We start from the raw sequence: 20,514 nt of genomic DNA, 5'->3' as shown, positions 1-20,514 counted from the left end.
CGTCCAACGGCTGAGCGCCAGGCCCCGGTGTCCTGGCAACAGGTAAACACTGAGCGGCCCCGCCCCCCCGCGGCGCGCGCCGCCCGGCGTGTGTGCTCACCGCCCGCCGGCACCCGCGAGCACGGCGCCCCAGCCCGCCCGAGGCGCGCTCGTCCGAGACGCGCAGCCCGCAACCTCGTTGCGGTGGGTGCCCCAGCGTGTAGTGGCGGCGGCCCAGTGGCTGACTGCCCCCTCACCACGCCGGGCTCCCCTGAGCGCCTCGGCCTCCTCGCGCCGCGCCGCGGGCGCGGGCTCCTGAGAAGCGTGGCCAGGTCCCGGGCCTGCGGCGGTTCGGGGGCGAGAGCGGAGGTGGCAGTCCCGTGAGCCGCAGGAATGGGCGCGGGGGCGCCGCCCCCAAGCGACGCGGAGAACTGGGGTATCTTTCAGGATTAGGAACCCATGCCACACTCACCGGCTCAACTGAGAAAGCATTACCATGGTAATACACGTCTTATTTAAGTGTAAGAGGTTCCCAGGCTCTTGTTAAATTAGTTTACTACCGTTTGCCTCGTAGAGGCACGCTTTACTAAGATTTGCCCTCGCCACGAGATTGGTGCCTTTATCTCCTCGCGTTGTTGGTGGTGTCCAATCCAGTGATCTGAACGCTTTGGGTCAAGATGAGGTGGGAGAGGGGTTTGCTAGGTGGTCTGCGCCCGCCGAAGGGGACAGCAACCGCAGAATCAGGCGGAGCCCTTTGTGTGTGTGTGTGTGAGTTGGTTGGCTGCAGTCCCTTGGTTCTGTTGAGCAATTTTCACACCCAGAAAATGCCCAGGGCGCCAGTATGTGCCAACGGCGACTGGCCAGGCATCTAGCTTCTGCTGCCCCCGCTAGGGTCCCAGGTGGGATTCCTCTCGGTGGATTACGGAATTAGAAAATGAGCCTTGGTGGGACTCGGAGTGCCCGCTGTAGAGAGTGATTTTTCTTTCCAACCTCAGTTTGAGGAAAGGCTTTGGAAGGAGACCTTTTGTGCAGGGAGTTCTTGGGTTTATGCCCAGGAAATCTTGCAACATCCTTACTTCCATCTGAACCCCAAGTCGTTGGCTGACAGAGCTACATCTTAAACCAAACCTCGCTGACGCCAAACCTTCATTTCCAACTTCCTGCTGGATCTCTCCATCAGAGAGCCTTTTCAAACTGTGTTCAAAATCCAGCTCTTTTAACCACTACCATCTCTGCACTTCCCAATGGCACATTCATTCTCCTGGCCGTAAACTCGAAAGCATTCCTTTTCCCAAGTCCTCATCCAGTCTCTTGTGACCTGCCTGCCACTGTTGGTCAGACCCTCCTTACTACCACCTGCCTGGTTCTGGCAGTAGCCCCCTATCACTGTTCAGGGGCTGTCCATCTCCTCTGTCCTTCCCTGCCAGTTTGATCATCCCATAATGGCTGTGACCAGGTCCTCAGGGACTTCCACTGTCTGCTGAACTAGGCACTGCTCTGCTTGAGCTTGGCGCTGGGAGCCCTTGGTAAGGGGGCCTCAACCTCTTGAGCTTTATCTACCATATTCTTCTCTGCTTTAAAAAACAAAAACAAAACGACATCCCACATAGACCCACATTCTTCTGGAAGTCTTCTGCACCTTCCCCACCTCGAATGATCAATCTACTTAAAGACGGACCCACCTCTGAAATACCTCCTGCTCCCCTGTTGCTTCCTAGGCACCCACAGCCTTCTGCACCTCACTTACTGTGCTTTGCCTGTTTCTTGGAAAGTCTTACTCCTCACCCCCATTAGACTGTAGTATAGAAATGTGTTTGGTAAACCTGTGTTTCTTCCAGTGTGTTGTGTGTAAAAGCACTAAATAAATATCTCTTGATTTAAATTGAGAGCTATTCCCTGGTTACTTCACGTGGTTGACACTGCCATTTTCTTTCAGAGGCCAGGAAACTGAAGCAGAATGGTTTAACAAGTAAAGCCATTTAAGCTGATGGCTTCTCACTGCTCCTTGGATAAAGGTCAAACCTTAGCTTGCAAGGCCTACAGGCCAGAGCTGTATGCTGCCTACTTTTCCAGCCTCAACTCCTCTCACTGCCCCCATGGTTGTTGCTTACAGGGCAGTCACATTGACCTTTTCTTTTTTGGTCCCTTTGACTTGAAAGGTTGTTTGCTCTGCCTGGGAATTCCCTACCCCTCAGCCCACAGGCCATTCTTCAGGAATCCTTCTTCCTTCATGTCCCAGACGAGGTCACTCCCTGCCCATCCCATGTCATCATAATGCCATGTACCCTGGGCTTCCTTCACAGCATAGTTGGTGACTAAATGTGTTTGTGATTTTTCCCCCTCACTGGACTGTAAGTTTCTTGAGGGCGGGAGCCCAGATCTGCTTTGCTCTCCATCTAACTTGAGGCCTCATGTACAGGAAGTATTTGTTAAAAATTTGTTGAATGAATGAAGGCGGCATCTTAAAATCCAGAGAAGGAGAAATCTACATTTGCTTTCCCTGAGTTGCATTTTATTCACTCAGCATATTTTATTCATCCCTACAATATGCCAGACATTCTTCTAGGTCCTGAAAGTTCAGTGAACTCACAGACAAAACCTCTGGTTAGGGAAACATACAATAAATACACAAACAAAAAAATATTATTAAATAGTGAGTGCTTAGGGTAAGGAGATAGAAAGTGACACTGCTGGGAGGGATTTTTTTGTTTTGTTTTAAATTTATTTATTTTTGGCTGCATTGGGTCTTTGTTGCTGCGCGCGGGCTCTCTCTAGTTGCGGCGAGCGGGGGCTACTCTTCGTTGCGGTGTGCAGGCTTCTCATTGCGGTGGCTTCTCTTGTTGCGGAGCACAGGCTCTAGGGTGCACAGGCTTCAGTAGTTGTGGCGCACGGGTTTGGTTGCTCTGTGGCATGTGGGATCTTCCCAGACCAGGGCTTGAACCCGTGTCCCTGCATTGGCAGGCGGATTCTTAACCACTGCGCCACCAGGGAAGCCCTGGGAGGGTTTTTAAGAGGCCATCTGTACCTCCTCCCCCTTTGCCTGGGACAGTGCCAGTTAATGCTTGTTGAAGTGTCTTGTTTTGGGCAATAAATTATATGGTCACCCTAACTATAGATCGAATAGAGGCATGATGTCTGAGAGGTTTTTCTGAAGAGGTGGTATTTGAGCAGAGGCTAGCACAAAGATAAGAAACAAATTATGCCCTCTGTGAAGATCTGCAGGAAGAGGAGGGATCAGGGAAGAGCTTGGCGAGTTTGGGAACTAGAAAGAAGGAATGGTCTTCATTAAGGAGTTTGGAGAGTTTTAAGTCAGGAGCTCTGTGTTCTGAGCCCAGGAATAGTCAAGAGCCATGGAGTTGTATTCAACCAACCCAACCAGCTCAGAAACTGAAAAATTTCACTCCCTTACAATAATTTCCTAACAGACTTATTGAGGTATAATTGATGTACAATAGATTGTGCATATTTAAAATGTACAGTTTCAGTTTGGCATAGGCATACACTCATTAAGCCATCACCACATTCAAGACTTATGATTTGCAGATATTTTCTCCCAATCTGTGGCTTTGTTTATCATTCTCCTAACTATATCTTTTGAAGAGCACAAGTTTTAATTTTGATGTTGAATTTATCAATTTGTTCTTTCACAGACATCAATTTGGATATCATACCCAGGAAATCTTTGCCTAACCCAAGGTCACACAGGTTTTTTTCTATATTTTCTTCTATAAGTTTTATAGTTTTGGGTTTTATATTTAGGTCTATGAGCCATTTGAGTTAATTTTTGCATATGGTGCAAATATGGATCGAAGTTCATTTTTTTGCAAACGGATATTCATTGTTCCAGCACCGTTTATTGAAAAGATTATCCTTGTTCTGCTGAATTGCTTTGGCACTTTTGTTGAAAATCAGTTGAATCAATTGTTTGTGTATGTGTTGATCTATTTCTGGACTCTTTAGTCTATTAATCTTAATACCAATACCATACTGTCTGCATCCTGAAACTTTATAATAATTCTAGAAATAAGGTAGTATTAGTCCTTCAAATTTGTTCTTCTTTTTCAGAGTTCTTTGCATTTCCATATGAATTTTAGAATCATCTACAAAAAAAAGAGAAATTTGAATAAAAATGTCAAACTTTGGTGTGAATCTTAGTTCTCAAACCATTTTAGAGATTAAAACACATACATTTTTGGGGGCACTTATTCCAGGTAAGTCAAGCGTGTTTGACATGCAAAAAAGTATAAAATCAGAAAGGAAGGCAAGACTCAAAATCTTTAAGCGCTTATGGCAGTGCACATCCCACACCCCAAGGTGATGCTTTATCAGGAGATGCAGTTATCATATGGGACTCCATATTGTTTCTCTTCATTTGGATTTCCTCACAGAAGCTGGGCCACTGTGTTGCAAGATATATCTCATCTTCATTTCTGGGTTTTGTATCTAGGAATGTCCTCCATTTCATTTCACAAAATGTATTTTAGTGTTTTTGACACATTGACTATGTTTCTCTTTGTTTAACTTGGGATATTTTAAAAGTGAGATGCTATGAACAGGACATCTATTTTACACAAACATTTAGCCCTTGCAGGCACTCTTGATAACATATACACTCCTCCTTTCCCTTGCCTAGAAGAGACGCTTTTTCAATAATGCATTCCCATCATTTATTTTCTGTATGGGTGGGTCATAGGACATAGAGAATTCCATTCAGCCTTGTGCAGCTCTAGCAAAACTTTGGAGATAGTTTATTCCCAGGTTAGGATGGTAGCCATTCCTTTGCCGGGAGGGCATTAACCTGGCAGTGTGCTTGTGGCCAGAGCACAGCCCCCGAGCCTGGTGGATGCTGGTTTGCACTGTGACCTTGCGGAGCCTCTGCATTTCCATTTTTAAGACGGAAATGATACCTCCCTCCCTTGAAACACAGCTCTGAGGATTAGCAGTGATAAAGGTGATGGCAACATCCTTCACTGAGTGCTTTCTTCGTGTCAGACACTGGCTAAGTGCCTTATGTTCGTGTCTCACTTAATCCTCGTGACTGTTTAATGAGGTAGAGACTCTCGCATAACAAATGCCAAAATATGTATTTGATCCTAATTATCTGTTTTAATTTAATTTTTATTAGGAAAATTTCCAAACATGCACAAAAATAGAATACTAAAATGAATCCCTATATAGCTGTATCTCAGATTCAGAAATTATAAGCATTTTGCCACCTTTGCTTCATCTATACTTTACTTGGGGGGGAGGGGGGAGGGGGGAGGGGGGAGGAGGAAGGTGCAGTATTTTAAAGCAAATCTCAGGCCTTCTTTCATTTCATTCCTACAGATTTTAATGTGCATCTCTGAAATGTGGGAACATTTTCTTCCATGACCCAATGCCATTGTCAGACCTAATAGAATTAACAATTACTCGATATTGTCAAATGTCCTCAATTGCCTAAAAAAATGTCTTTTTATGGCTTGTTTGTTCTAATCAAAATGCAGAGTCCACACATTAGTTGCATTAGGTTGGGTCTTTTTTTTTTTTTTAGTTTTCTTGGCGGTGAGGGGTCTAGTTTTTGTTTTGTTTTGTTTTGTTTTTGAAAGAAAAGAAACAGGAGAATGCTGCTTCTCTGCTAAAAGAGTGTCTCCTTTGGGGAGGTGTGTGAGAGTTGGGGAGCCGTGAACCATGAGAATTACCCTTGGCACCAGCCTTCCCTTCCCCGTACACTGATTCCCCACGGAGCCCTCTGTCCCTTCGCCTTCTCTCCTCGCCCTGGGTCACCTCATTATAGTTCACCCTCTCGTTGAATGACACAGCCCACAATGTCTAGGTGTTGGGTCGTACCTCAGTTTCTCCGCCTTGCTCTCCCAGTCTCTGGGCGATCTGAATCAGGTTGGATCTCTTTTAAACTGGGGGTCTTGATAGGCATTTGTTGAATCAGACTGCATATGACTTCTCTTCCCACTCCATGCAAGTTTTTGTTGTTGTCACAGTTTTTTCCTTTTAGGAATTTTTTTTCTTAAGTTCGGTAGGAAATGTTGAAAATTATATAATGTCAATGTTATAAAAACTAATTTTTGCCCCGTATATATACCTGTCTTTGAAAGCCAGGTAAAGGGAAAAGAAAAGGCCGAGGCAAGTCCCATGGGAAAAAGCAGAAGAAACCGGAAGTGGACATCTTCAGCCCCGCCGCGATGCTGAACCTCTACTACATCGTCCACAACGTCGCCGGCTGCCTGCACCTGCGCGGCTTCCGCTGGCCAGGCGCTACCAAGTCAAAGAAGGGGGAAAACAAGACTTAAGCCAGAGCGTTTCCCAGCTTCTCTCTACTACAGAGGGCAGAACTTGGGGAAGAGAAATCAGGATAATACCACTGTTGCAAGCAAAATAGACTTTACTGAAGACAATTTGAGATGCAAGCTAAGTGTGCTTTTCAGTGGTAGTTAATGCTAAATGCATTTTACTTCCTCAGCTAAACCCGGGTATGGTGAGCCACTTTGGTTTTTCAGTAGTTAAGAGGGGGAAAAAAAGTCCGAGTAATTCCCACATGGTGGTGGAATTGATAGGACTGTAAAAAATTATTATAAGTCTGGGTCAGAATTAAACCTCGCTCTCCAAAGGCAGTTCTAGCTTGCATGAGTTGTTTTCTTTTACCAAAGGGGGTCTGTTATTTAGAGAAGACATGGCAAAAGCACAGAATTTGCTTATGTGTCCCTCTTTTGGGCACAGTTTCCTTTCCTCATCTTTTTCTGGAAAAATAATAAATATTTTGTTTTTATAATTTTCTTCTCAGAGGTCTGACTCTTGTCTGATTCGAATTAGCCACAGACAGCGGTAGAGACCAGGGTTGTCAGTCCTGCTCTGAACCTGCTAGTGTGCAGGAACAGGGGCTCAAATGAGCTGACAGCGTCAGTGGTTGGAGCACGGGGAGAAGGGGGCCAATCAGCCCCCGTCCCTCTCTCCTTTCTCTTTCACCTGACTCTTCTTTGTCTTTTTCTACACATTTACATCTTCCCACCTTCTGCAGCCTTTCTTTTAAACTTGGCTGACTCTGAGTTTTGGAGTTGGTGCTAGAAATGTACCTTGAGCATTCTTTTTTTTTTTATAAATTTATTTTATTTTATTTATTTTTGGCTGCGTTGGGTCTTCGTTGCTGCGCGCGGGCTTTCTCTAGTTGTGCCAAGCGGGGGCTACTCTTCGTTGTGGTGCACGGGCTTCTCATTGCAGTGGTTTCTCTTGTTGCGGAGCATGGGCTCCAGGCGCACAGGCTTCAGTAGTTGTGGCATACGGCCTCAGTAGTTGTGGCACACGGGCTTAGTTGCTCCGCGGCCTGTGGGATCTTCCTGGACCAGGGCTCGAACCTGTGTCCCCTGCATTGGCAGGCAGGTTCTTAACCACTGCGCCACCAGGGAAGCCTTCCTTGGGCATTCTGCTGATGATATTCTGGGATCTCCCCAGCCTGTGTGGAGACACTTAAAAGAGAAAACTGCAGTTGGTTCTGCTTGGCCCCAAATGTGAAACTTGGAAGGAAAGGCATTTTTAAGTGTAAGCACCATCTCTAAATCACATAGCCTCCCATCCCTGCCTCCTGCTCTGTCTTCCTGGCACATCTTGCCACCTCCCCTGGCGCTGACACCTGCACTGTTGTCTCCATTCACAATTCTGAGCTTGAAGCTGATTCCTCTAGGCAGCACCAGTCCAGAGACGATGTAGTTTGTTTGAATTACTTATAACGATGTCACAGGCTGCCTTGTGAGGATCTCAAACGTTCATGAAGCTTGCTAAGGAAGTCTGCAACCCAGGACTCAGGATTTTATAAATATCAGAGAAAAAAGGCAATCCTGTGAATCTTTGTACCAGAGAAGCGAGGTGCTCGGAACCCACATGAGTTTGCTGGGGATGACACTTGTCTAGCTGTACCGTCCGTGTAGAGTCAATGTGAGCCCTTGGCTGGTTGCCAGAGGAGCCCTGGCTCAGCTCAGGTGAAACCTGGTCCTCCTCTTAACCTGAAGGGACCTCTTCTGTTCTGTCTACAGGCCTGGGAAACAGAGCCACCTTCCCACTCTGCTGAGATTGCTGGGCTGGATCCGAGCGGTTTCTGTTTGTGGACACACCAACTCTAGTCCAGTCCTTCTCAAACCTGGGTGTGCACCGTGGTCACATGAGGACTCCTGAAAGCGCAGATTGCTGGGCCCTACCCAGTAGGAAGAGCGGGGTTCAAGAATTTGTGTTTCCGGCAAACTCCCAGGTTGCGCTGCTGCTGGACCAGACCCTTGGAGATACTGCTCTAGTTCATGCTGCCACACCAGATGCTGAGAGACTTGACGAATCTCTGAACGTGTAGGATGTCTAAGGCCCTCCTCTGCCTCACCTGGCTGGGTTCAGGAGCTTGTGTCTGAGCAGTTACGTTTATGGGAAGGTTGAGGAGGTGGCATCTGCATTGCTGCCTTCTGATCTTGTCCACAGCAGGATAACGTCGCTGAGGGGAGGACAGACATGCCAGTCAGCAGATTTTACAGGCTTAGGAGATCATCTGGAGGTGGCAATGCCTTCTTTTATGAGATGGTTAAATGATGAACAGAAAGGACTGTAAGCGTTGGAACAGAAGAAGTACTGACCTGATTGGATGGGGCGCTGTGCACTCGGGGTCTCCACCCAGGTTATAGCAGAGTGGCTAAAGGCTATTTAGTGTTGTCCTCATTGCAACGCTGGGGTTCTGAGAAGCCGTTAGGAATTTTGGATTAAATAGCTATGGTGGTGGTATAATGAGTGTATGACATGAACTATCACACGCAAGCCATATAAAAGTTGTGGCACATTTTACTTCAAGAGAAATTCAATTTTTTTGGTGAAATATTCCATTTAAAACTTTCTTCAACAAAATTATCTCATTTTAACACTTTATTGAGTATCTCCTATGCTTGGCATTAGGAGGATAAGACAGGGTTCCTACCCTTCAGGTGCTCCCAACCTGGTGAAGGGGGCTGACGCCCAGGTTCCATTGTGACAGCAGCTACATTTCTATTTCAACTTCGATAAAGCATCATACAGTTGATGAAGATGATTAAGAGGAGGGTGGGACTGCCCTCCTAGGACACCTGGAGCACCTCTGATGATAAAATAGATCCTTGAACGCTGCTATTTTTATTTCGCCAAACTCAGATCGGCCAGGATCCTGATCCTTCCTGTGGATGAGGATTCAAAGGGGAGTGTGTGAAAGGAGCCGTGATGGGAAAGTCCACACACAGGCCACACGTGCTCTGTGGAGGAAGCGTCCTTGCTGTGAGGAAGACTCTGCTCAAGTGTGGGGGGAGGAGGCAGCGCCCCATGAACGGTGACTACAGGGACAAGCACAATGTCCCCAGAGCAGGAAGGAGGACTTGGGAACGCCTGTGGAGAGAGGACCAAGAGCCACGCAGCTTGCGGGAATCTTAGCTCCCCGGCCAGGGATTGAACCTGGGCCCTCTGTGCAGTCAAAGCCCAGAATCCTAACCTCTGGACCGCCAGGGAATTCCCGAGAGAGGGCACTTTTTAGAATGGCAGTGCCCCTTGCAAAATTGATGACAATTAAAAAAAAGGACAATATCAAGTGTATGCGAGGATGTGGAGAAAATGTGACCCTTGTTCGTTTCTGATGGAAATGTAAAATGGTGCAGCTGCTGTAGAAAACAGTTAGGCAGTTCCTTAAAATGTTATAAGTAGAGTTACTATCAACCATATACCCAGCAATTCCACTCCTACATATATGCCCAAGAGAACTGAAAATATACATTCACACAAAAACTTGTATATAAACATTCATAGCAGCATTAGTCATCATAGCCCCAAAGTGAAAACAACCCAAATGTCCATTAACAATGGCTAGACAAAATGTGGTCTGTCCATACAGTGGAACGTTACTTGGCCATTAAAAGGAATGACAGACTTCCCTGGTGGCACACTGGTTAAGACTCCGTGCTCCCAATGCAGGGCGCCCGGGTTTGATCCCCTGTCAGGGAACTAGATCCCACACGCGTGCCACAGCTAAGAATTCACATGGTACGACTAAGGAGCCTGCGTGCTGCAACTAAGGAGCTGGTGAGCCGCAACTAAGGAGCCAGGGAGCCGCAACTAAGACCCAGTGCAACCAAATAAATAAATAAATATTTAAAAAAATAAAAAATAAAAGGAATGACATTCTGATACCTGCTTCAACATGGACGAACCTTGAAATCCTTGTGTTAAGTGAGATATGCCAGACACAAAAGGCCACATCTCGTGTAATTCTTTCCATGTGAACTGTCCCAAATAGGCAAATCCATAGAGTCAGAAAGTAGATAAATGATTGCCAGGGGGAGAGGGAAATAGGAAGTGACTGCTAATGGGTAGGGGTTCCTCTTTGGGGTGATGAAAGTGTTCTGGAATTGACAGTGGTGATGGTTGCACAACATTGTGAATATACTAAAAACCACTGAATTGTACACTTTAAAATAGTGAATTCTGTGGTATGTGAATTATATCTCATTTTAACAAGTTGATGACAGCTAGCTAGCAAAGGTCCAAAAAGCCTGGGAGATAAGGAGGTGAGGGTGGGTACCAGTTGCCAGAACAGGTGCCCAGGACAGTGGCCTTTTCTCCATCCTCTTTTTATTCTTCGTTTCATCCTTCAACAACGTGTTTTCAGCAGCCCCATCTGGCAGGCACTAGACTCAGGGCTAGAAGGGAGACCACAGCTCTAGTCCCAGCCACTTATCCAGCCTCATCCTTCACCTCCTCTTCCCCTTCATGGGGAATCAGAGGCTCTCAGAGCTGAATAGTTCCCTTCAACCTTCTGTCTACCCTCACATAGTCCTTGGGGAAGACTGCATGTTTGGACTTACTTCCACTAGGTTTCTGAATCCCTTCCCTTCCAGTTTTGGGTGTAGAGTTTACTTAATTATCCCTTTAATAACGTACACAGGGAACACTCTGGAAAAACAAATGTCACAAAGAAGGTAATTAGATTCACCCCAATTAACCCATCTGGAGATAAGCTCTACCAACATTTTGGCATATTTGGTATATTCTTGGGCTTTTTCTTACGTGGTGATATGAATATATCTCCATATGTGGGAGAGTGTGTATTTTTGTTTTAGGACAGGTCTTTCTCCTGTACTTTCATGCTCTCCCTCTCTGCCAGTTCCTTTCCCTCAGCCTAGAAAAGGAAGGGCTCCCCCACCTTAAAAAGCAGAGATGGGGGCTCACCATAGTCTGGAAACGGGGTTTGAAAGGAGATGCCTGTAACGGTAAGAATGGCACAGTCATCAAATCATTTAATGAATGTTTATGGAGGAACTGCTATGTGCCAGGCACTGGAGTGACAGCAATCAGGCCAGCAGACGTGTGATGGGCCTCAGCCTTGAGGTGGACGGGGGTGAATAGTCACTGGTTAGTGCTATGACAATGTGGACCAGCACTGTCAGACAGAATTTTCTGCAACGATGGGAATGTCCTATATTCGTTCTGTCCAACACTATGGCCACCCACACCTGTGGCTCTTGAGCATGGGAAATATGGCCAGTGCAGACTAAAGAGCTGGATATTTTATTTGATTTACTTGTAATTCATTTAAATTTAAATAGCCTCATGTAATCAGTGACCATTGGGTTGGACTGCACAGAATTACATATGGAGGGATTTGACCTAGTGGAGGAGGGAGAGAGGGCAAGTAGATGTTACCAAGGAAGTGATGCTAGAGTTGAGACTGGAAGAGGTGGTGTCAGGGAGAGCTGGTGAAGCCCTATTGATCTTGTATTCTGGCTGTTATTTTTTCTTAAAGAGGGTGCCACAAAACCTGGATCTGTCCTAGGAAGGCCTTAACTAGGACTAAATTAGGCAGGGGGCAGAGCCTCTGCAAAGGCACGGGGGGAGCATGACAGGTCACAGGAACTGAACAAGAGCACAGAGAGCAGGGAGACATGAGATGAGAACCTGCGGGTCCAACGGGACCCTCGGGGGCCAGGATTCAGGTCGGAGTCAGGGAGCTCAGCAGCTGGCGGTGATCTCACTCCTGCGCCGCTGTAGTCATCCTACCAGCTGCTGACCTCTGTCCCCCAACCCTCCCATGCTGCACACATCTTTTCTCAGCTTCTTAAGTTCTGCTTACTCTAGGTTTCTGTTTTTCTACAACCTCAGCTTGTCGTGAGCCCTGTGACTCCAGCTCTACCCCGTGGTCTCTGTGCTTCCTCCAAGCGTCAGCTTCCTAAGTGCCTCGTTTTCGGGGTCTTTACAGGTGAGAGAATCAGAGACCCACCTCGTCTTACCATAGACCAGTCTCTGTGATAGTAGCCAGTGGATGAGCTGTCAGGGGTTGGGGTCTCCCACTGGTCTGACCTCTGTGCCTGAGGATGGTGCAGGTCTGCTGGTCAGGTGCTATAAGCAGGACATGCAGGGTGACTCTTCATGGTGGGACTGGCAGTGTGGTGGACAGGAGTGCCTTCTTTCTTTCCCTCCAGCTGTAATCCATCCCTTTATAGACAAGATCCTGGAAAGAATCTGCTAACACTTTTTTCTTCACTTCCTTACCTTTCTGTCACATATTCTTCCTCTCTCGCTTTTTTTTTTTTCACATCAACTTTGTATTTTTTTAAATTGCAAGCTTACCAAAAGGTTGAAAGAAAGTGCAGTGACACCCAGGCCCTTTACCTAGACCAGGGTTCTCAACCATGGCACTATTCACACTTTGGGCTGCTGGATAATTCGCTGCTGTGGGAGCCTGTCCTGTGCATTGTGGGATGTTTAGCAGCATCCCTGGTCTCTACCTACCAGATGCTGGTAGCACCCCTGCAACTGAGACAGACACAAACGTCTCCAGACATCGTCAAATCTGGGAGGCAAATTCATCCCCAGTTGAGAACGATTGATCTAGATTTAGGAACTAACATTTTGTCGTGTGTGTGTGTGTATACACATATAATAAGTGTATATATATATAATACAAATACATACATGTAAACATATGTATATCTACACATATATTTCTTATATACAGATAATTAGAGTAAGTAAATGTGGCAAACTGTTAAGTTGTGGATCTCTACATAAAGCAGCATATACATATAATGTATATGTAGTATATATGCATCTGTGTGTATTTTACATGCCTAGCAAATGTGGCAAAATGTTAAAATACGTAAAAGTGTATATATACATACATATATACATACACTTTTCTTTCCTGAACTATTTTAAAGTAAGTTGCATACATCATTGTCCTTCATTACTAAATACTTTAGCTCCTGAGAACAAGGACATTCTCATTTATAACAACAATAGGATTTTCATGGTCAAGAAATTGACATCAATACAGTCCGTCTTCGTTTTTTCCTAATTATCCCAGTTAGCTGGATTAGTTTTTGATCAGTGATCTAATCAAGGATCACATATTGTGTTTAGCTATCGTGTCTCTGTAGTCTCTGTTAATCTAAAACAGTTTCCTCCCTTTCGTGGGGGTGGGGGTGGGTCTTTTATGACATTGACTTTTTTTTTTTTTTTTGGCCGCTCTGCTCCGCTTGCAGGATCTTAGTTCCTCAACCAGGGACTGAACCCAGGCCATGACAGTGAAAGCCTGGAATCCTAACCACTAGGCCACGGAACTCCTCGATGTTCCCCTTTTTTTTTTTTTTTTTGGCTGCGTTGGGTCTTCGTTGCTGTGCGTGGGCTTTCTCTAGTTGCGGCGAGCGGGGGCCATTCATGGTTGCGGTGCGCGGGCCTCTCATTGCGGTGGCTTCTCTTGATGTGGAGCATGGGCTCTAGGCACGTGGGTTTCAGTAGTTGTGGCTTGGGGGCTCTAGAGCGTAGGCTCAGTAGTTGTGGCACACGGGCTCAGTAGTTGTGGCGCACGGGCTTAGTTGCTCCGTGGCATGTGGGATCTTCCCGGACCAGGGCTCGAACCGGTGTCCCCTGCCTTGGCAGGTGGACTCTCAACCACTGCACCACCAGGGAATTCCCTAGACCCAGTTGTTTTGTGGAATGTCCTCTTTTCAACCCATTACATTCAGACTTCTGCCTCCACTGCTCCAGCGAAATTGCTTGATAAATGTCATTGTTCCATTAATTCTAAAATTCCAAGGATTGCAAACCATACTATCATTTTCTGTACAACTAAGAACGAGGCGGCAGTGGGGGGGTGGGAGACTCACCACCAATTAACAGTGAAATGCCGCCAGTTGTATGACACACTCTGTTCAAATGTGGGGTGGGGTGGGGAAAGTGCCTTTGAATGGATGGAATTTGGTAATTGCCAAAGCCTGTTTGCGTCCACTCCCTTCTTCTCAAGACTCTTCTGTCTGGGCTTCTTTGACACTGTCGCTCCTGGCTCTCCTTCTAGCTCTGCCTGTACTTCTATATCTGTTTTACTTCTCCTCTTCCTGTCGTCTCTATTTGTATGTTGGTTCTCCCCTTGCCTCCCCACGTTGGCTGTGCTCTCTACCTCTTTCACCCCCTTCCCACCCACTACCTCCCACCCTCCGTGATTGCACCAGCGTTGGTCACCTGGCTGTAAAACATGAGCTAGGTGAATCAGACCACCTCCCTGGGGACGTGAGGTGGCGTGGAAAACTCAGGGAGATGCCCTGCAGGCACTCGGGATTTGGGGACCAGGGCTCAGAAGAGAGCGGCTGGCCAGAGGTGTAGGTTTAGACGTTTGCAACTTCAGTGCAAGCGCGTGGTTGGGACCGAGAGCTTGTCAGGATAGTGCGGAGGTAAGAAAGGAGCAGCGAGTTGGGAACCTTGCGGACCGCCTCCTTTGATTTAGCAGCAGAAGGAAGAAGAGGAACTGTTACAGATGGAGTCGGAGAACGAGAAGGGAGAGGAAACCTGGAAGAAAGGGAGTCTGTGAGGCTGCACGCTGCAGAGATGTCAGAGAGGATGGGGAATGGGAACACGGACCATGATCTGTTGGACAAGGGGTCCTCTTGGTCTCAGGAGATATACCAAATAGGAGATGAGAGTAAATGTAGAAGGGAGGGACGGGGGCTTCCGTGGCGCACAAACCAAAGTCTGCTGGTGTCAGAATCCCGGTCTGCGCCCCGCCCGACAGGCTGTAGCCCTCGTCTCCTCATCGCCCCCTGGTGGTGGGAGGATGCAGCGTGTGTCCCTCAGCCGCGACAGCCCGAGACGCCGCCTGCTTGCAACAGGGTCACTGCAGTGGCCTGAGGCTCCTGGCGGCTGGGCCCACTTGCAGGTAGAGCCACCGCTGCTGGGTTTGGGGGCTAAGTCCGTGTTTTGTCTTGTGGGTCAGGGCCAACTAGGGACTGATTTTCTCCCCACCTGACATTTCTTACCACCCACAAATCCCGTGTTAGCCACTGCTCTTTAAAAATACAGTTAAGCTCACATTATTCTTCTGCTACGAACATTCCCGTGGCTACCCCGTCTCTCGTGGGATACGACCAAACTTCCCACCGTGACCCAAAGCCCCTGCGTAGTCAGGCCCCTGCCTCCCTGCCTCCCAGCAATTCTCTGGCCAGTTCTCAGCATCCCTGCTGCTCAAGCTCCCTTCTGCCTCAGGGATTTTGCTCCTGCTTTCCCTCTGCCTGGAACACTGCTCTCCCTTTCGCCCAGGTAACTCCTGTCAGCCTTTAGATCCCAGCCTTATATCCTCCAAGAGAAGTATCCCTGACCCACCCCGCGCCAAATTAGATCATTTGCTGTACACACTCTTCAGGGCCCTGTGCTTCTCCACACTTTTACAATTGAATGGTGAATTGTACAATTCATTATCTAATGGTTATCTTCACTGCTAGGAAATGGCTCTCTGATAAGCGGGGCTTGGTGGCTTATTGATGGCTTTCTTGGTCCCAGCTATACTGACAGCACCTTGGCACATAAATATTTGTTGAAGGATTTTTCTAACAAGCTAGTTATGCTATGGTAACAAACTCCAGGTCTCAGTGGCTTAAAACAACAAAGGTTTATTTCTTATTAAGGCTGCAGTTCATGGAGGGCTGTCCCAAACGTTTCTTTCTCCTTCAGGCTCCGTGTCCATTGAGGGTAAGCTGGGGGCCTGTTCTCATCATCTTCACTCATGGACCCAGGCTTACGCAGCCACCACCACGTGGAGTGTTGCAGGCTGCCGGGCAGCAGCAAGGAAAGAAAGAAGTGGAAATTGCACACAGGCCCTTAAAGTTCCCACCTTGAAGTGACCCAGGTTGCTTCTCTCATTTTATTGGTCAAAGCAAGTCACATGGCCACACCTACCTTTAAGGGAGTGGGGAATCGCAATGCCCAACACGCCCCAGAGGAAAACCAGAAATATTTGCTGGACAGCACTAGTAACTATTGTATTAGTACGTTACTTTTGTAAGACATAAAAAGGACTCAGAAAACAATTAAAAATGAAATAAGGCTGAGATACAAGAGGTCCTGCGAATCTGGTTAAAGAAGAAATGCATCCTCAAGATGCTGCATCTGTGTGCTCAGGTTTTATTTATTGAGCCACCCGTAGAGGTGTCCAAAGCCATAAGGACACCCGAGTAAGCGGTATTCAGTCTCAAAACTCTTATCTCTGATACCATTTTCTTCTGCACCTCCAGCTCCTAGAGAAACCATTCAAATAAGATGACTCTTCTTCAGTAGTTTATTTTGATTGTTTAAATTTATCAAAGCAAAATCCATAATCCAGCAATTACATTTGTATCGAGACTGTGTGCTTCCTGATTTCCTGTGTAAAAAGGAAAGTGTGAGATTTCTTTCAATTGCAAAAAATCCTCCCAGCTCAACCTTCTCATTTGTTCAAAGGCAGAACAACCACAATGAAAGAAGCCCAGGAAGTGTGAGTTACTGCTCTGTGCTGTCTTCTTCCCTGGCCTCCCAAGTTCATGGAGCCTTAGTGATGACCCATCCCAGGAATCCCCTCTCCCACCTGCCACCACTGCCCAGGGTGTGGGCACTGCTGCCACGGTGGGCTCCGGCCCTCAGAGCAGTGTTCAGCCAAAGTCGGTCTCCTGGTGGGTTTCTCCCGGCTCCCCTTCTCCCTCCATGGCTACAGAAAGGCCTGTCCACTCTGCCATGTCACGGCCTTTCACACGCCTGGAGACAGCTCCTTGTGTAGAGGAACACCTGTTCTTCTCCAGGCCAAACACCCAGTCCCTTCAATCACTTTTACTATTTTTTTTTTTTTTGGCCAAGCTGTGCAGCTTGGGGGATCTTAGTTCCCCAACCAGGGACTGAACCCGAGCCCTCAGCAGTGAAAGCATGGAGTCCTAACCACCGGACTGCCAGGGAATTCCCATCAACCACTTTTACTTGACAAGACCCCTCTTGGTCACCCTCTCCTGGATGCCACCAGTTCTCCATTGACCCTGTCGTTAAGATGGGGCACCCACATTTCACAGCCCAGTGAGGCTGTGGCCTTCCGGAACCTGGATGTTAGACCATGCTTCCAGGCCAAGCGGACATGAGGCTTTTGGAATAGATTCATTTTTCATTTAAATAGCTCAAGGCATGGTGTAGTCACTGTGGAAAAATTTGGCAGTTCCTCAAAAAGTTAAACATAGAATTACCATATGATCCAGCAATTCCACTTCTAGGTATACACCCTAAAGGACTGAAAGCAGGGAGCCAGACAGATACTTGTACACCCATGTTCATAGCAGCATTATTCACAATAGCCAAAAGATGGAAACAACCCAGATGTCCATCAACAGATGAATGGATCAACAAAATGTGGTCTATACATACAACGGATTATTAGCCTGGAAAAGGAATGAAATTCTGACACATGCTGCAATGTGGATGAATGTTGAAGACATTATGCTAAGTGAAAGAAGCCAGACACAAAAGGACAAATATTGTATAATTCACTCACATGAGTTATCTAGAATGGGTAAATTTATAGAGATAGAATGTAGAATAGGGGTTACCAGGGGCTGAGGAGAGGGCAGAATGGGACGCTGTTGTTTAAGGGGTGTGGAGTTTCTGTTGGAGTTGATGAAGAAGTTCTAATGGATAGTGGTGGTGGTTGTTCAACATTGTGAATTAATTAATTAATTTATTTATTTATTTATCCGCGCCAGCTTGTGGGATCTTATTTCCCCAACCAGGGATCGAACTGGTGTCCCTGAAGTGGAAGCTTGGAGTCCTAACCACTGGACCACCAGGGAAGTCCTGTGAATGTGTTTAATGCCACTAAAATGTAGACTTAGAAATGGTTAAAATGATAAATGTTACATATTTTTACCACAATTAAAAAAAACACAAAAATCAAGGATTTTCCCTTTTTGTTGTAGATCTCTGGTAGAGGTGGGAGGAGAGGGCGTATGCAGGGCAGACCTCCCACAAAAGACTTTCTCTTTCCAGTTGGACATGGTGGGAGCAGGCATGATCCCCCTCCAGGACCACCCCCTCACCCAGCTCACTCACTCTGCCAGCAACCTTATTTCTCATCTTTTCCTTGTGATATGGAGAGAACGGTGCTCTCTGTGTCCTCCTGCACAGCTTGCTCTCCAGGCCCTGAACCACATTACCTGCCACGGGACCACCCTCCCCTTTACCCTGCATCTACCTCCACCACCTCCCTCAGAAAACTCTCCCCTCTTGCCTTCCCTGGTTTGGAGTCTGCACTTCCTGCCTGCTCATCTGCACCTGGATCTGTTGCTCTGTGAACAGCCTTCCCCAGATATTTCAACCTTGTGTTTTCTCTCCCTGCTTAGGATGTAAAGTGCATTAATGATAAGTGAGGCAGAGACGCTGTGAATGAGAGGTCAGGCTCGAGGCAGTCTCAGCACAAGGAGAGTGCAGACTGAGGGCTGCTGCCCCCATGGGGGTCCCTCAGACCTCGTCTTCCTGGGCCTCCTGGTCCCTGGCTTCTGGGGCAACAGTCACCATTGTACTTGCCACAGATAGGTCAGCAGGAGAGCTATAAACAGCACCGTCTACCCATCTGGGTCCACCCTTTGGCTGTGGGAGTTGAGCTGCCCAGAGCCATTTGGTCTCTTCTCAGTCTCCAGTCTCCATGTACCCTCCACTCTGAACTCTTCAGCAGTCTGTAGGCTTCTGTTCTTCTGAGCTCCATCCACACCGCCGAAGTCAACCTCCAAGAACTCACCAACGTGATGATGGCAGCCTGTTGCTATGTTGCTACAGTACAGCCAGACCGTGTGTGTGTGTGTGTGTGTGTGTGTGTGTGTGTGTGTGTGTATACACTACCACCACATGGGCACAGATGGAAACCACTGTCCAATCAGTACAGATATGGAAGGTGAAGGTGTAGCTACTTGTTGACCTTGAGAGACAATGAAAAGAGGGGAAGGAGTTACTATGGGAGCAGTGGTGGGAAGAAGAAAGTCTTTGCCCAGCTTTGCTTTGTTTGATGGATCAGCTTAAGTTCTCCTTCTGGTTTCAGCCTCTGGTCAAAATGAATGGCTTATTTTTTTTTCTTCTTCTTCTTTTTTTTTTTTTGGCTGTACCGTACGGCATGCAGGAGCTTAGTTCTCCAACCAAGGATCGAACCCGTGTCCCCTGCATTGGGAGCGTGGAGTCTTAACCACTGGGCCACCAGGGAAGTCCCTATAGATTTGTTTTGAATACTTTTCTTAGAATAAATTCCCATGAGTGGGAGTATTGGGTCAAAAATTGAAATCCTTTTATGGAGACTTGGTTTTTGAGGGGCCATCTTGTTTCCCAGAAGACCAGGAATTGATTCACAGGGCAATGATTCTCACACTTGTAGTGGAGCCTAGTTTGCTTCTGCCCAGGCAGGAGTGGCAAAGTGGTAACACAGAAAGACGGAACGCAGGGAATGACCAGTTACAACAGGGTCTCTGTGCTGCTGAGTTTGCACAGATGTACAGCTGGCCTTGGATTGAGGATGTCTTTGTAGAACGTAGATTTACTTGGCTTGGTGACCGAGTGCATGGGTTGTGGAGCAAGTTGCTTGTAATCAAATCCCAGCTCCACTGGGTAGTTAGTGTGTGACTTGGGTCAAGTTGTCTAATATCTGTGGCTCTGTTTTCTCATTCGTTAAATGAAAGATTAAAAACAGAATTTACATCATAGGGTATTATGAGGATTAAATGAGATAATACATGTCACGTGTTTTGCCGTGTGCCTAGCATGTGGTAAGCACAGGATACAAGTTAGTTATATCGATAGGACTAATTAAAGAATGTGTCATTGACACAGCCTGCTATTCAGACTGTGGGGTTGGTTTCTTCCTCCCTTCAAGTTTGTACCCACACACAAATCCTCTGAAATGACTTAAAATTCTCAGTTGAAACTTAATTCTGTACATCAGAATAGAAAGCTTAAAGTCAAATCAATTAACAGATAGGACTGTGCAGAGAGTTCTGAAGAGTCATGTGTTATGTCCTTGAACTCAAAGGGCTTACATTTTCCAAACATTCAGCTATGAAAGAAAGGATAAATGCACAGACCTTGGGTCTGAAATAGCAGGGAATTTGCTGCAATATCAGTTGGCACTGCCTGCTCACCAATGGGTCGCCGGGTTGGGCGTGGGGGAGTACAGCAAAGCACGGCTCAGGGAATGATTACAATTGTGGGGTGGGAGTGACAAATTTGTCTTCAAGGCTG

At 46.9% G+C, this 20,514-nt stretch overlaps 1 protein-coding gene across 1 annotated transcript; it reads left to right on the top strand.

The window, feature by feature from the left end:
- Positions 1 to 59: 59 nt before the first annotated feature.
- On the top strand, positions 60 to 7,046 carry SMKR1 (small lysine rich protein 1). The gene is made up of 2 exons (XM_036862775.1): positions 60 to 478; positions 6,072 to 7,046. Exons 1-2 carry the CDS (start codon positions 476 to 478, stop codon positions 6,264 to 6,266), a joined length of 198 nt encoding a protein of 65 aa, XP_036718670.1. The 5' UTR covers positions 60 to 475; the 3' UTR covers positions 6,267 to 7,046.
- The last annotated feature ends 13,468 nt before the right edge of the window (positions 7,047 to 20,514 follow it).

The sequence above is a fragment of the Balaenoptera musculus genome, chromosome 9 (genome assembly GCF_009873245.2).
Source record: "Balaenoptera musculus isolate JJ_BM4_2016_0621 chromosome 9, mBalMus1.pri.v3, whole genome shotgun sequence".
NCBI lineage: Eukaryota > Metazoa > Chordata > Mammalia > Artiodactyla > Balaenopteridae > Balaenoptera > Balaenoptera musculus.
This window is presented reverse-complemented; position numbering and strand designations above follow the sequence as displayed.